Source organism: Panthera tigris, chromosome A3, assembly GCF_018350195.1.
Source record: "Panthera tigris isolate Pti1 chromosome A3, P.tigris_Pti1_mat1.1, whole genome shotgun sequence".
Lineage (NCBI taxonomy): Eukaryota > Metazoa > Chordata > Mammalia > Carnivora > Felidae > Panthera > Panthera tigris.
This window is the reverse complement of record NC_056662.1, coordinates 46,309,125-46,323,629: the sequence shown is the minus strand read 5'-3', so window position 1 is coordinate 46,323,629 and position 14,505 is coordinate 46,309,125. Positions and strand designations below refer to the sequence as shown.

At 51.7% G+C, this 14,505-nt stretch overlaps 1 protein-coding gene across 1 annotated transcript; it reads right to left on the bottom strand.

Annotated features, from left to right (window-relative positions):
- Positions 1 to 5,144: 5,144 nt before the first annotated feature.
- Positions 5,145 to 13,850, bottom strand: PAX1 (paired box 1). Its single transcript, XM_042979745.1, has 5 exons — positions 13,598 to 13,850; positions 12,525 to 13,154; positions 10,802 to 10,944; positions 10,061 to 10,283; positions 5,145 to 5,236 (listed from the first exon to the last, which is right to left on the bottom strand). The coding sequence occupies exons 1-5, from the start codon at positions 13,848 to 13,850 to the stop codon at positions 5,145 to 5,147; spliced, it is 1,341 nt and encodes a 446-aa protein (XP_042835679.1).
- Positions 13,851 to 14,505: the final 655 nt, after the last annotated feature.

The window sequence follows — 14,505 nt, the reverse complement described above, 5'->3', positions numbered from 1 at the left end:
TCCAAAGAAGAAACTTGCCTAAATTGAGTATAATTGTTCCAACTTTATAGAATTCCCAAGTTGGATTCTGACTATGTGTGGTTCTCATTGTAATGCCTTGAAAAAGAGACAGTGTGATTCCTCCTTGCTCTGTGAAAGAAGAAGAAGGAGAAGGAGAAGGAGAAGGAGAAGAAGAAGAAGAAGAAGAAGAAGGGAGGAGGGAGAGGGGGAGGAATCCAAAAACAGATGTTTTTTTCTTTTGTTTTGTTTCCTTCTTAAGTGGAGATTCAATCATTTGGCCAGAACTATCTCAGCCATGGGACATTTCTTCAGTGAATGAGGCTATAGTTCAGACAGCGAGGTCAAGGTGAAGACCGAATACCATTTTGTGCATAATTCCTGCCCATTAAAAGAAGAAATCAAGTGTTTCTCATTACACAGCCTGTCTGGATGCACAGGCCTTTCAAATGAATTCCTCAGGCACATTTTGGCAAGATTCTAAATTCATATTACCCAGCATTAACATGGAGCAGGTAGGGTTTCTTTTGAAAAGAAACGCAGGCCAGTGTAATTCTAGCTAGGGAAGCTGATGCCAGGAAATCTACCGAGTGCTTTAACCGGAACCACCATTCAATTAAATGAATCCCATCCTCTTTAACAGGAGTCAAGAAACAAGCAAATGGGGAAACAGTTGTCCTTGAGCGAGGTTCATCCGTAAGGAGGCTAAGAGATTCCAAGTGGATTTGGGATGGGTAATAAGAAAGCCTGTGCCAGTATTGGATATTTACATTTTATTCCTATCCAATATTTCTACCCCACCCCACCTCAATCTTTCTTTCCTGACCAAGAGAGACAGACAGCCTTCAAAGGAAAGGAAAATTGCATTTCTTAGCCACTTGCAGCTTTTTTTTTTTTAGTTTTTTTAACGTTTATTTATTTTTGAGACAGAGAGAGACAGAGCATGAATGGGGGAGGGACAGAGAGAGAGGGAGACACAGAATCGGAAGCAGGCTCCAGGCTGTGAGCCATCAGCCCAGAGCCCGACGCGGGGCTCGAACTCACGGACTGAGATCGTGACCTGAGATCAGGACGCGAGATCGTGACCTGAGCTGAAGTTGGACGCTTAACCGACCGAGCCACCCAGGGGCCCCACCACTTGCAGCTTTGAATGCCCTTCAGTGATCTATAAAACAAATCAGAATGTCTTCGGGAAAGACAAAACTCTGTCTCTTGTCCCTGGGTCTCCTTCCTATTGGTTTGCTTTCCTTCCTCCTTGCCAAAAAGCAGCCACCTTTCCCAGAGAAGTTATTACAATCCATTCTAAGCACTTCCTCCAAAACTGAATGCAACAAAATCCTGCCTTTATTCATTCAAAGCACAGAGCTGGCCCTCTTTATAAATACTCTGTTTTTAATAAACCCTGATGATATGCATCCATTCAGGAGAATAAAGTGAATACTGTGGAGCTGAAGCAGCTGGTATGCAAAGATCAGATCTCCAGACCCTATCAGTATGTATAGAGCCCAGATCTTTGTACTGTCAAATAGCACATATACAGAAGCTGAGATATCCTGCTGTCTGCATTTTTGTTTCCTGGAAAGATTCATAACAGACAGGCACCTGGGTGGCTCGGTGGGTTAAGTGTCGGACTGTGGCTCAGGTCGTGATCTCATGGTTCATGGGTTCAAGCCCCACATCGGGCTCTGCACTGTCAGAATCTCCACTGGAGATTCTTTCTCTCTCCCTCTCCCTCTCTCTCTCTCTCTCTCTCTCTGTCTGTCGTGCTTTCTCTCTCTCAAAAATAACTTTAAAAAAAGACTGTAACACTGTTCATCTTTAAGGACAGAGATGAGGATAAGAAGAAACTTACACTTTTCATTTCAGTGCTTCTGTACTGCTAGAGTTTTCTAACAATGTACATATGTTCTTTCAAAAAAACAAAGGGTTATTTGAATGATTATGTCTTTTTTGTTTGTTTCCTTTTTAGTGCTTCTCTGTATTAAAAAGGGACATTATTCTTTAAAAAAAAAAAAGGCAGGTGCTAAAGAAAAGAAAAATTATTCTTGGGGAGTAATTGTTTCTTACATTCTTCTGCCTGACATGATACTACATGATTTTATCCTAAGTCTCCTGCACCTCCACAGATCCATATGCACAGAAACCAAAATTGCAATATTCCAATGGGATCTTCTGGGGGAAAAGAAAAAAGCTTAAATGCTGGGTCCCCCATCAACCATTAAAATGACTCCCCTCTGTTAACAGCAAAATCATCTCCAGGGAGATTAAGCAACACCGATGCTAGTCTTCCTCCAGGCCAGGTCGCCATGGGCGTCACTGCACTGGACGGTGCATTTCAGAGATGAGAACACAAGAAGCTGAGAGGTCACAGGCCTCCGTCACTCACACTACAGTGGAGCAGGGATTTAAGCCAAGCTCACTGGGACTTGCCAGGGCCTAAGGTGTCAAGAGAGAAGGGATGTCCCTGTATGTCCCACATCCAATGTCAAAGCCAGCGGCACTGTGACTGCATGCTGCCCATGCACCATGAAATCTCACCCCACAGCCAAGGAACTCTGAAAGGCCCACCTCCAGCCATGGGATATGGGGAGCCACTGGGGACAGATTTGGAAAGTGCCAAATGCAGGTGGCATTTATGACATAAGTGTCTTCCACCCTTCCTGTGTTGCTTTTCCCACCCTTAACTCTGATCAGCACAAACACAGAATGGAAAGTGTCAGGGAAATGGGGATGATGGCAATTCAGGACACAGGCTAGGTACATAGAATAGTGTTTCTTCGGAGATGCCTTCTTCCTGGGCCAGGTAAGCCCATCCTCCTTCTCCTGGCAGCAAGCATGGACTCATGACAACCGCAAACATATAAAATACATCTAAGGACATGAAGACACGCAGAGAGGTCCAGTGACTTGAAAACATGCTTCTTTTTCATACTTTATTCCTATTATCATTTTGAGCAGCTTCTCTGCAGGGAATGCTGGCACAGAAGGCCAAGGACCCAAGGCTCAAAGTTCAAGCCTCAATCCTGGCCCTCTGATGAGATGGTGTCACCTAGTTTTTGTCCCCAAGCCCCCAAGCTACAGTTCGCTGTATGGTCCAGAGAAAAGAAACCAAATAGCTAGTCTTCAGCATTCTTATCTATAAAATGGAAATTTTTTTTTAAAGGCAAGACCCTTTGAAAACCTGGGAACAAAAGTTTCTGCATGAAAAATAGCAGATATTCTTTTGTGATTAATACCTTCAGCGGTACGATTGCAATAAGACGCAGTGAAAACAATCTCCCCACTGGCTCCCTCTGTTAGTCCAAACAGGCAGCTCCACTTACAAGCAAAACCTTCAATTCAAAAATCTCTTCCATCCATTTGAGAAAGCCAAACACAGGAAAGAAAAACAAAACAATTAGCCAGAGACCCCTGTGTAGTTAGAAATCCCTAGATTGTTTGGTAGCCTGGGATAATTTTCTTTCACTTTCAAAATGTTAGAAATGTTCTGGAAAAGTCCTCATTGTTGCTGTCTTTTACCCATTTTATTCCTCTAAGAATTAGCTTCATTTTAGCATGATTTCTGCATAGTGCCTCTCTGCCTGGACATTCCTGGGACAAATCCTTGAGAAAGCTCCTCCTTCACCTTCTCCTCCACCTCCGGCCCAACCCAGGATGTGAGTGTTCATGAATAAGCCAGTAAAATAACTCATTCTTCATAGTGTTCATGCTGGAAATTGAGGGGCTAGAGCAGGTGACTACACAGCACTGCAGACTGGACACAGACTTGCTCACCCTTACAAAGCGGCCTTCAGATGCTCTCTTTTATTCAAAGGCAGCCACGTTTTACAGGTGATGCCACACCGTCACCAATGACATTTTAAGGACTACAACAATTGCAGTTTTGTGTCCAGGGTCCCGCCACCAGTGCGCCTGAACCTGGAAGCAGCTAACAGCTCTTGCGTCCAGCTCTACGAGACATTTTCTGGGGTTTTCCGACCCTCATCCCCTTGCAAACCAGAAGCCAGATTGCACCTTTGTACCCGGAAGCAGTCTGTGGTTTAAATTAACAAATGTGCTGACCCCTGAAAACAGAAAGGGTGCTGATGCATTTATATTGTGTCAGATTCCCTCCTGTTAGGTGTGGAGGGGTGGGAACGGGAACCTCCAGGGCACGCAGTTTTCTAACTAGAGAAAATGCCAATGGCCCCAGTGCCCCCTACTAGTACCCCAATCTCCTTTGGGGACACATCATCTCAGGGAAAGCAAAGAGAAGTTCAGCCAGTAGGCATAGAGAAAATACAGATTATTAGACAATACCCTGGGGGTGAGAGAGGGGACAGGACAGTTCATCCGGGTTTTGCTTGGGTTCATTAATATTAAAATATAAAATAAAGGCTATGGCCTCTCTGTCCATTTCCTAAGTTCCGGACCCTTCCCTTTGCGCTCGGGGAGCTCCAAGAGGTGGAGACTAAAAAGTCCCAGCTGCCCAGGAGGACTGTCGAGTCCAGTCTGGGGCTCACCTGCGAAGGGGTGTAGGTCAGGAATGAAAAGAAATGAAAAGAAATGGAGTCACCGTAAAAGACGCTGAGGAGACAAGGGGGAGAGGAGCACAGGAAAGAGGGCACAGTGGTGCAGAAACGGATGGAGACAGGGAAGCAGGGAAAACAGGGAAGAAAAAACTAAGAGGACAAAAGGGAGGCAGGGAAACGTGAGGAAGGAAAGAAGACTGGGTAGGAAGGAGAGGGGAAACAAAGGGAGAGAGGAAACAAAGACCGAAGGGACGGGACTGATTCGAGGGGGAGAGGGTAAGGGAAGAGGGAGGGGGAGGGGTGCCGAACAACCTCGGGAGAGGTATGAAAGGACACTTGAGGCTGGCCGGGGAGGGAGGCCACGTAGGCGCAAGGATCCGAAAGAGGGTGCCACAGTCTAAAGCCAAAGTTCAGAAAAGCCTAAAACTCCTGGGCGGCAAAGGAAATGTAGCCGCCGGGCCGGTGGGCAGGGCGAGATCTGGGGGCCAATGGGGCGGGCCCCCAGCAGGCCGGCTCCCGGCACCTCCTCGGTGTGTCCAGGGTCCTGCGCGCGTCGCCGGGACTGCAAGGCCGAGCTGCGCGCCCCGGTCCTCCCGCGGGTCCGCTGCTTGCTCCGGGCTCAGGGAAGCGCTGCCCCTAGGAGGTCGAGGCCGGGATGGGCAGTCCGTGTAAGCCACTCAGGCCGTCTGGGGCCTTGCCGCCGGGGCTGGGAGGCTTCCGATCGGCCACTGCGGGAGGAAGCACAGGGACATCGGGTCACTGGTTGGCGCGGCGCAGAGCGAGACACCTGGAGGCCCGGGACCTCCGCAAATTCGGGTGACAGCGCGAGGATCCGGGGTCGACACTTTAGGGTGTTGGAAGAAGGAAGCAGGGACCTGCACTCTCCATGGGTCCCACGCGCGCGCTAGCGCGCCCACCCTTCCAGATCCCCTTAAGGGAGCCACTCCAGGGCACAGACTTTGCCGTTTTGCAAATGCTCCCTGACCGCGGCCCGGGTGCACTTGCGTTTGCCCCGCACGCTCTCAATAAAGGAGACGATGGGCTCGGGGCTGCCCGGCCTAGTCGTGCACCCCGGGGTGAGGAGAGGTTCTCAGCTCCAAGACCGCAGGGAAGGAGACACGGAGCTGAGACCCGCGCGCCCCTCCTCCAATGGCCACCAGACACCAGCCACGCGCGCAAGTCTTGGGGGGCGGGGTGGGGGGAGCTCCCAGCGGGTCAGGTCCGCTGTCCCTCAAGCTACTTGGGGCGCTCGCGGTGCGCAGGGGGCAACCTAGTGGAAAGCGGGTCACCAAAGCCGCCCCTAGTGGACGGCCCGCGGCCGCTTGGATCCCTACCACACAGGAGGCGGCCGTGCTTTAAGTGGGAGACCGTCTTCGTTCTGCCCTGCGGCCTGGGGACCCAGCTGCGATCCCCCACTGCGGAAATAGCATGCCCCGGGGCCTACGGGCCTCCGGATTAAGTGACAGTGGATTTGCCAGATCAGACGGCATTCTGCGTGTTGCTCTATTATTTCGGGTTTTGGGAAGGGGCCCAAGCGCTGCCGCTGGAAACCAGCAAAGTGACGGCACGATTGCGCAACCTCTGTTTCTCCTTTCCCAGCCCCCGGCCGCTCAGCTCTTCCTGCTGGAGGCACAAATTGTTTATACCTAAAGGCTCCCATTTTCAACTTTCTTTCCCCCACCCCCTTTGCAAGTGCTTTTTTAAAGGGGTAGCTCAAAGCGCCTCACTTTGGGATGAGGGGGAACACTTTCCCCTGCAGCTGCCCGCACCCCAGTCCCAGGTGCCGCTTGCCGTGGCTGCGCGGAGCTGGGCCCGATGACCCTGTTGGAGGGACGGGGTCTCTCTCTCTCTCTCTCTCTCACACACACACACACACACACACGCACATCTGGTTTCGCAGAGGTTTTGAAGCTATCTGAAGACCTTTTCAGGACACAGTGATCAGTCTGCTCTCCCTCGACTGTCAGCTCTTTCCTAAACACAGTTGTGTCCGCTCAGCCAGCGAGGTCTATAGACCCTCGCTTTCCACTCTGTGCGATCGCTTCAAGGTGAGGACCTGTTTAGAAAACATCAGAGGAGGAGGAGGTTTCTCAGCCTTGGGCCGGTTGCCTTAGACATAAGCGAGAAAATGAACTGGTAAAAAGTTAGCATTCAGGAGCCCAGAGATAGATTCCACCCCAGCCTAGTGGGGTGACTCCTGCAGCTGAGTTTTTAGTTCTGTCCACACCAGGCCCTTACCACAGGACCTTTCCTCCCCTCCTTTCCCACACGCAGGGCCCAGGGCAACGTGAGTGGCTGCATAGGGAAGGCCTGGGAGGCTTGAACGGCCTTAGGTGCCCTGCATGCTCATTTAATCTTAGTGGGCAGGAATGGGGACAAGCGTTTTCAAAATACTGGGACTGCGATTGCAGGGCCACTGGGACCTTGGCTGGGGCGGACACAGGAGGGATCTGGGAAGGGGTCTCCAGGCCAGGTCAAAGGAAAGCGGGCTGGCCGCTGCTGGTTTCTCCCACAAACGCCTGTACCCTGTGCGGCTCTCTGGCAAAGTTTGCTTTCTGGATTAATCCTTCAGGTGCTAATCCCAAGCAGAGATGACTGGAACGAAGCTTCAACTTATGTTTGACAAATACAACATATTTTCTTGGAGAAAAGCAGTATCTTATAGATTCGATATTCAAAACCTTAGTCTTTCCAAAGACACTATGGGAGGGATTTTAGAACCACGAGAAAACACACTGTAAATTATAAATACTAGCTGTCCTGAGCGAACATCTGGTGGCCTCTGTCACTTGTCTGGAAGCAGGGAAGGTGTGTGTGGAGATGGTCCTGCTCTGGCTATTACAAGAAAGTGGATGGGTGTTGAGATTCCCAGAATATCATGTCCCCTCCAAATGTAGAGGAGGCGGAACTTTCTTATTCTCTCAGGCCCCAAGAATTAAACTTTCCTTTCACAGATGGAAAACATAAATCATATTTTCTCACTTACATAAGAGGGAGCCCAGCTTCACTACCCTTTACCAAGATAAAATTAATATATTGCAATGCGTAATTTGACATTTGATTTGGTAACAGTTAATGTCCATTTGCACCTGATCTGGAGAATGCATTGAAACATATGTATGTGTAGATAAGTAGGTACAGTATTGTGTGTGTTGGGCGTGTATGCACTAGATGACCAAAAGTATTTGCTTTTTACTGAGCATTCATGATATTCAGTTGCTTTCCATACAGAAATTGTTACTGAAAAAAATTCCTACTATTCTTCAAAACTGAACAATAATTAATGATAGTAACTTGTCTTATGGGATAAGTGTCTTTGAAGATAATTTAAGTAATGATTAGAGAAATTAAAGGCAGTGATTCTTATTACTTTGTAATTTTTCAAAGACCAGTTGGGGAGGGGGGAGGGAAAGTGAAGGTCTTTGAAGTCAACTTTTCTGCCAGTGAGAAAAAGGGTGAAACTCCATGCCCCAAGTAGGCATGTAATTCTCATTATTTTTATGTTCCTGTTCAAACACTAACACTTGAAATGCCAGCTTGAGAAATCGTTTTCGATGATGAGCCTGATTTATTCAATGATTCTTTACCTAGATCTCTAAAGAACTATGGGGGTCAGGAAATTAAGGTATTAGTAACTAAGGTAGCTAATTATTGCTGTGGATTTTGAAAATGGGTGGGATATTTAATAATAGGAAGCAAATATGCTGGTAAAAAAGGGCCATGAATGCCAGTGTCATTCAACGGCTCTGCATTTCTGAAAGAAAAGTATCTTCTAAAGAAAATCAGCCACCAACGAATCCCCCCTCAGTCAGCTAGAATTAGTTTAGAATTCTGAACTGTATGTTTTACCTGTGAATTGTTACCTACTCATCATAATTTGTTTCTCATGTAGAGTTTGAAATTTCTCAGGACAAAGTTTGTTTGGTTAGCAAACCAAAGGCATTATTCTGGAGGTATGAGTCCCTTTTCTGAAGTCTTCCTTCTCCCTGAGATCAGCCCAGGGGAAATCATTTAAATTTGTGGGTATACTTTTCTATTTCAAATGAACCTGCCTCGTTAAATGACTTATGTAATGAAGAAAATTCTGTTTCTATTTCTAATTTAGCAGATAACCTCTAGCTGCTGAGAAAACAGGAAGATTTGAGGTCAAGAACAAGACCCTGAGTAAAGCAATCATCCTGAGACCCCCCACCCCCATTTGCCCTTACATATAAAGCTTAAAGGGATATTAATACTCAGTTTTTGTAATTTATACTCCAACATGTTTGTGCTCTAAAAGAAGTGGAAACAGCAATTTTTTTTCCTCCCCTTGACTGCTACTGTTGACATCTTAATCTTTTCTCTCTCTTTCAGATCATGCTGTTGATCTCACTGAAACTACATGGAAATACAGTTTTTTGCCTGGACATCATAAAGAAGGACTTCTGCCTTGGCAGGTGTGAGGCAGATCAGACGGTAAAGATCCCTTTGTAATCTGGAACATCCCGCTGCCCCACAGTGCCCTCCAAGTTTGTGCTCAGTCTCCTTCGCTGCTGGGAAGGGAACTCCTTCCTTTTCTAGGGTTGTAGAAGTTGCAAAATTCTGGTGATGAGAACCCAGATGCAGGAAAGTTTGAAATTAGCATATTCAGTCCATCCATTCACCAACAAGGAAAAGGAGACTCAAGAGCAGGTGAGCTTTTCCCAAGTTATAGGAAAAAATAGCACCCAGAAGGCAGTGTAAGAAGATGCCCCTCACTGTTGACCATCAATTAAATACCTCAAATCTGTTAAGTGGACTTCTCGGAGTGGATTTATGGAGGGAGAAGAGGAAGGAGAATTTCCAGCTGCATTTCCCATAGAAACAAGGATGCCAGATCACACAGAATTCAAGAGTCTAGACTTGGGGATACATGATTGAAATGTTCTCTCCATTCCCAAAGCATGTGTTTAAGGAAATGAATCAGAGAAACCAAGAAAAAGAGAAAAAGAGAGAACAGGGGAAGGAAGGAAGGAAGGAAGGAAGGAAGGAAGGAAGGAAGGAAGGAACGAAGAAAGGAAGGGAGGGAAGGAAGAAGGAAGGAAAAAGAAAAGGAATAGGTGGTGCCTGGAAGAATCCAGCTGTCGTCCACAAAGCTCTGCAAGCCACAGAAAGGTGAACCTGAAGGTGCTTCTGGACCCTTCAACAGATGGAAAAATTGAGAGCCAGAAAGGAACAATAACTTGGTCAAGGGCACAAAACAAGGTTGGAACCTAGGAGTCCTGTTTGTCAGCCTGACCCTCTTCCTCTCTCTCCCTACAATTCAGGAAAGACAGTCCTGAGGCCTCTTTCAAACTCTACCTGCCTTTCCAGGGACAGAGCATATACACCATACACACCTGTTAAAAATCAATCTGCTTCAAGAAGCTACAAGTTTAGTAAAGATTTATGCCTGGGACCCACTCCAGCTCTCCTCTCTCTTCTCTCTCTCTGCCTCTCTTTCCGTCCCTCTCACCACGACCCAGCCCACACTCCAACACCCTTCCTAACCCTAGGGGCATTCATCCGACCCCTTCCCTGCCAGCACCCCTCACCTTCCCGGCTGGGATGCTTGAAGGTCATCGCTGCGGCCAGCTCCCCGCCGTGCACAGTGACGCCGGCCCCGGGGGGCGCCAGCGGGGGGCCCTGCGCGGGCGACCAAGGCGGCCCGGGGGCGAGGTAGCCGCCGGCCGGTGCGCTGTACACGCCGTGCTGGTTGGAGGCAGGGTAGGCGCAGGCCGGGAGGAAACCGCCTACCGCAGAGAGGCCAGAGGCCGACTGTGAAGATCGAGAGGGACAGACCATCAGCAGCAGGCAGTCCCCGCGTATTCTCCCGCAGGCGCAATTACTGAGCTGGGGGATCCTCATTTCCCCCAGCTATCCCCTCGGATCCCCACGGTAAGCCTGGCCGCTAATTTTCCCAGTAAGGACTCTGGCAAAGTGATGTCCATGTAAATTGTTATAAATAATAGTGGTTAGGGGGTCATGGTATTTACCACCCAAGATTTAAAAGGGAGTCCTCTACCATCTGTGTTCCGGGTTCCAGCTTTTTAAAATAAATGTATCTTGGCAAAAAGCAAGGCAATCCCCTGGACAGGCAGCCTCCCCAAACTAGCGCGATTGAGAAAATGAGAGAAATCTGTGGCGCAGACTCTCGCCGGTGGGGTAGCCAGACACACCAACACGTTCGCCGGCCTGGGAAAGAGTTCTCTTCCCTTTCTCTCTGCCCCCACCCTCCGACCCTCCCGCTCCCCAGTTAAAGACAACTCCTTCCCCGGCGCGCGCCGCCTGGCTACCTGAGTGTATTTAATGTCTGCGTCCAAGGCAGGTTTCTCGAGACCATTCACTCCAGGGGTGGCCGGGAAGGCCGTGCGGTTCACGCCGGCCCAGTCTTCCATCTTGGGGGAGTAGGCGGCACCTTCGCTCCCAGCCAGAGCCCCTGCGGGGACACAGGACGGATTAGAACGGGCATCCCAATCTGTGCTGGGCACACGCGCGGCCCTCGGGCCGGGACGTTTCCACACAAGCCTACAAGCACTTGGCCGAGGGTCCTCCGGAACACCTGAGACACTCAAAATCTCAGAAAGCGACCGGAGGCAGAGGGGCGGCTGGGCACCGGGTTTCGCTTTCACTCCTAGCAGGGCATAGGGAAGAACGGCCTGCTCCGCGCTCCTCCCAGACTTCGACCCGCTTGCCGCGAAATGGGAAGTCTCTGGCGGGCACTCGGCCTGTAAGGCAGGGGCTGGGCGCACTCGGCCGAGGCGCCTTTCCGCTGTCCACAGATGGCACCCGGAATGGTCCAAGTTCACATCCACAGCAGGCTCGTGACTATTATATGGATTCTTCAGTCTGAACAGGCGTCTGGAAGGCGACGCAGAACTGCCTCCGGAGACCTACCGGATCTCCCAAAAGAGGCAACAACACAGCCACCACATGCTTCTCAGACGCATGTCTGCTCCTCCAGCACTTCGTGTGCATGGGGAGCCAAGAGAAGACTCCAGATCTGAGCACAAGCCTGATGAGGTCACCTCCCAGCCAAACGCCCACTGATCCCACCAAGGGAGCTTTGGCCCTAGCAGGTGGCCCAGGCTGGGTTTGAATCGGGAGAAACAAAGCTGTGCTGGGCCTCGGAGGGCACCCCAAGGCATCTGGGGCTAAGCATTCAGTTTCCTTCCAGCTGTCCCTCCCTCCTCTCCCTTGGGATGAGGTGAGTTTTGCTTTTTACCCCCCTGCTGAGTCTGCTCACCTAAGAGCACGCCATTCCCTGGTCCGCTGTTGGGAGAAGAGGACAGTGTGAAGAGACTCACAAGTTCTTCCTGAGCCCCAACCATGACTGCCCCAAACCTCCCTCCCTCCTTCCGCTCCCTCCCACTCCTGTTGAGAATGAGGAGCAACACTTTGCTGTGTTATAATTGCAGGCAACGAGCAAATCCTTGTGGCTCTCCCCTGACCCCTGTGGCTGCAGCCCTGGGGCTCTTATAAAGGAGACCCCAGCTCCAGGAGCTACAGGGCCTCTGGGCCTGCTGGAGATCTAGGCCACTTGACAAGACCAGCTAGACAACCCCCTTTGGCCTTTACTCAAAAGAGCCTTTGGGCCTGAGAAGAACAGAACTCTCTAGGGTACGGTAAGGGAACCCAAAATATCGGGATATAAGAAAGGGTCGCAGAATTGACTCTGCGGTTTGTTTAGCTTAGATCTGGTGATAGGAGTTTGCATACTTTTTGCAAGAATGAAAAAGCGCAATTTCAGGCCTCTGAATTTGTGGTCGGCGATTGCTCTTCCATTTGAGAAATACTTTCCATATTTGTCATAAAAAGTTCAAGATGTCCGAGGACTCCCACAGAAGGCGCAAGACCCTCAGTCTCCCTGGCCAGCCCTGAACCCTCCCTTGAGCCATAACCGGTCTGAGGAGGATGGCAAGTGTGACCCTTCACCTGCATGCCCGCCCGCCCACCCCACCCCCCAATCTCCCAATTCTGCCCCTTCCAGGAACGCAACAGAGGGTCGCTGAGACTGACCTGTTTGCTCCATAAATGTTCGGATGCCCAGGATATTGCTGACCGAGTGCGCCGAGGGCCACGAACGAGGAATGCTGACGTGGCTTGCTGTGCCCGGGACCCCGTGGTGGCTGCCCATCTTGGCGCCCGTGGGCGACACAGGGCTGGGGTAGGGGTATTGGTAGATATGGTTGTAGGGCAGGGCCGGCTGCGGCGGCGGCTGCTTGCTCGCCTCGTAAGGCCCCGGCTGACCCAGGCTACCAATCTTATTGCGCAGGATTCGGCTGATGGAGCTCACAGAGGGCACGTTGTATTTGTCGCAAACGCCGTCGGCCAGCAGCCGGTCGCGGATCTCCCAGGCAAAGATGCCAGGGTCGCCCTGCTTGTAGTCCCGGATGTGCTTGACCACGTTGGGGGTAGTGACACGAGGTTTGCTGCCCCCGATGGCCCCGGGCAGGATGGACCCTGTCTCGTTGTAGCGCGCCAGGATCTTGCTCACGCAGCCGTGGGATACGCGAAGCTGCCGGCTGATGTCACAGGGTCGGATGCCCAGCTGCGCCAGCTCCACGATGCGCAAGCGGATGGCGTTGGGCAGGGGGCGGCCGTTGACGAACACACCGCCCAGCTGGTTCACCTCGCCGTACGTCTGCTCTGCGGACGCGCCGGACGACAGTAAACGGGAGGGAGAGAAAACACCAGCGGGTTAGCCAAGAAGGGTGGCCACACCAGACGAGGGGCCGCCTCTGAAAGTGACCGGCGGGCGGATCCTCAGAATCTGCGAGCAAACGGACTGTGTCCGGGCTCCGGGAATGGGCACCCGCGTAGGGACCGCAGAGGGGGACGCCGAGCGCTTCAGCCCTGTAAGCCCTTTCTCGACTTTTCACGCATCTAATTGGAACATCCCCTCCTGCGACACGCCGAACTCCCCCACCCCCAACCCCCGAGGGTTGGGGGCGTGCGAAGAACGCGACTTCTCCGGGACCCGGGACCCGGGACCTGCTCTCCCAGGGAGTGCAGGAGAGAGGGAAGGGAGGCGCCGGGACGCAACCCGCCTCGTCTGCCCGCCCGCGCCCTGCCTGCCTCCCGCCCCTTACCCATAGCGCGCGGGCCAGCCAGCTGTCTGGCGCCGAGGCGGCCGGGGCTGGGCCCGGCGCAGTCCGGGAGAGCTCGGGCGCCGCCGCCGCGGGAGAGGCATAGAGGGAGGGCGCGCGCGAGTCGTGAGCCGCGGCGGACCGGCCGCGGGCTGGAAATGCGCCGTGCGCCGCCGCGGAGCGCGCAGCCGCCCTCCCCCGGGCGCTCCCAGGACACTCTCCACGCCCGCGACCCCAGGCCTAGAGTGAACTTCATCCGATTAGGAGAAATTCGTCTGATCGGGAGGCTGCAGAGTGCGGGGATCAATTTGACGTGTCCTCCACGTCAATCTCGGCAGTCACGCCGGAGACGCGCGAGTTGGCAGCTCATTGGTTCCCGTCACTGCACCCCAGCGCCCCCCTCCCGGGCCTGAAACTCTACCCCCCTCCTCCTGTCCTCCTCTCCCCTCGGCCCTCTTCCGGGACCCATCCCCCCTACACACACACACACACACACACACACACACACACACCACATACACACAAGTCCTAAGCCGGGCCTGGGACCTTCCAGGGTCTTGACTCCCCTCGAAGCCCCTTACCCCTCCAGTTTTGAGAATTGTGGGGGTAGTCATTTCAAATTGGTGACTATTTATTAGTGCTAGCATTAGTCGTAGAACTAGTTTTGGGTTTAGTTTTATTGTCACTTCCACCAACATTGCAGCTAGGATATCAGAGGATGAGTTGATCCTAGGAAGGTCGTTGGTGTATGGCTGCCTCTACCGCCTCTTTCCCCGGGGAAGGGGCCCGGAAAGAGTGGTGCCAGTGCCCAAGTTCCAGGCATGGGTGCGTCGTGGTGAGTGCTCAGCGTGGTGCTCAGTGCTTGCCGGGGAAGGAGGGGGAGGCTAGAGCCTAAGACGATTTGTGCTTGA